At 53.7% G+C, this 1,294-nt stretch overlaps 1 protein-coding gene across 1 annotated transcript in view; it reads right to left on the bottom strand.

The window, feature by feature from the left end:
- Positions 1 to 1,126: 1,126 nt before the first annotated feature.
- Positions 1,127 to 1,294, bottom strand: part of GRM2 (glutamate receptor, metabotropic 2) — a 12,241-nt gene continuing 12,073 nt past the window's right edge. Inside the window, exon 6 of the mRNA XM_006892265.1 lies at positions 1,127 to 1,216. Within this exon, the coding sequence (XP_006892327.1) occupies positions 1,143 to 1,216 (74 nt within the window). The 3' untranslated portion in view covers positions 1,127 to 1,142. The remainder of the gene's footprint in view (positions 1,217 to 1,294) is intronic.

Genomic DNA, 1,294 nt, shown 5'->3' on the forward strand with positions numbered 1-1,294 from the left:
GTGGCTCTGTCTCTCTCAGACACCTCTACATCACATGAGGGCAGGCAGCCATGTGGATGAAACTCCACCTCATAGCCCTCTTAGTGGTTATTCCCAATGTCAAATGAGGGATGCCCAAGACTCCACATACTGACCATTCCACCAGTCATTCACGGGACTGGAAAATGTCCACTTTCCTAGTTTATCTCCTGGCTCCATCTGACCAGCTTCTGTCCTCCCTACTTCTCCAATCTGCCTCTCACAAGCTTTCTGACTTTCATCCCATAGAACAGGCAACACTGGACCTCAGACCTCTTCTTGGATCCTTCCCCACCAAAAATCTCCGTCTGGCAAGGTACTGATCAGTGATTCCTCCTAGCACCAGGCAGGTCAGCTTTGGAAGAACACTCTCAGGACATGGACCGCTTTCACCCACGCTACCCTTGGTGCCATCCTGGAGGCCAAGTCCCAGGGAAACCTCTTCCCTGCTCAGCCAGTCTCCTTCAAAGGAGGTGGTATATTCTCCCCACCCCCAGACAGGAAGGAATCTCTCTTGGTAGCCACCAGGGTTTGGCATCCAGCACAGAGTTGGCACAGAGCAGAGACATAAGCACTGGTAGACGAAGTTTAAGGCCATGGCCAGTGTAAGGACCTCTTTGGGTTGAAAGTAAAGTATGATTTCTTTTCTTTCTTTTTTTTTTAATAAAGACACTTTATTTACAGAGAATACAAAATAAATCACAGGACGGACTAATGTGCAGGGGGAAGAAGGGCCCCTATATCACCCACCCTTATCCCAGAATAACTTATATAAAAAAATAAAAAAGGCCCTAAAGGTGGGTAGGGGCAGGGCTGGAAGCACCTTTGCTGTTTGGGTTTGGGGCCTACAATCCTCAGCCAGAGCGCCCCGCTCCCACCCCACTCCAGGGCAGAGAGGACCCTGGCTGCTTCCCTGAGCCCTGGGCCGGTGAGGAGGGACAAGGGGAGTCAGTGGCCGTGGCGGGGGCTACCTGCCGAGGACCCTGACTTTGGACCGAGTTTTGGGGCAGCGGTATGGGTGATGACTCTGGGGAGGGACGTGGGGGTGGACTTTATTGCAGTGCTTCAGCCAACTTCCTCCTGGCCCTGGAAGTGGAAGCAGTAGAGGCAGGGCTGTGGGGTTCTCAAAGCGACGAGGTCGTGGAGTCCACCACCTCGCGGCCGTTGCAAACAGTGGGGACAAACTGGGAGCCAGACGCTAGGAAGAGGAAAGTGGGGGATGGGGCGCACCCCCAAGTCCTCAGGTTTCCTCCCGCCGCCACCATCAGAAGGCTGA

Source organism: Elephantulus edwardii, unplaced genomic scaffold, assembly GCF_000299155.1.
Source record: "Elephantulus edwardii isolate Elephantulus edwardi_28Jun2011 unplaced genomic scaffold, EleEdw1.0 scaffold00113, whole genome shotgun sequence".
Lineage (NCBI taxonomy): Eukaryota > Metazoa > Chordata > Mammalia > Macroscelidea > Macroscelididae > Elephantulus > Elephantulus edwardii.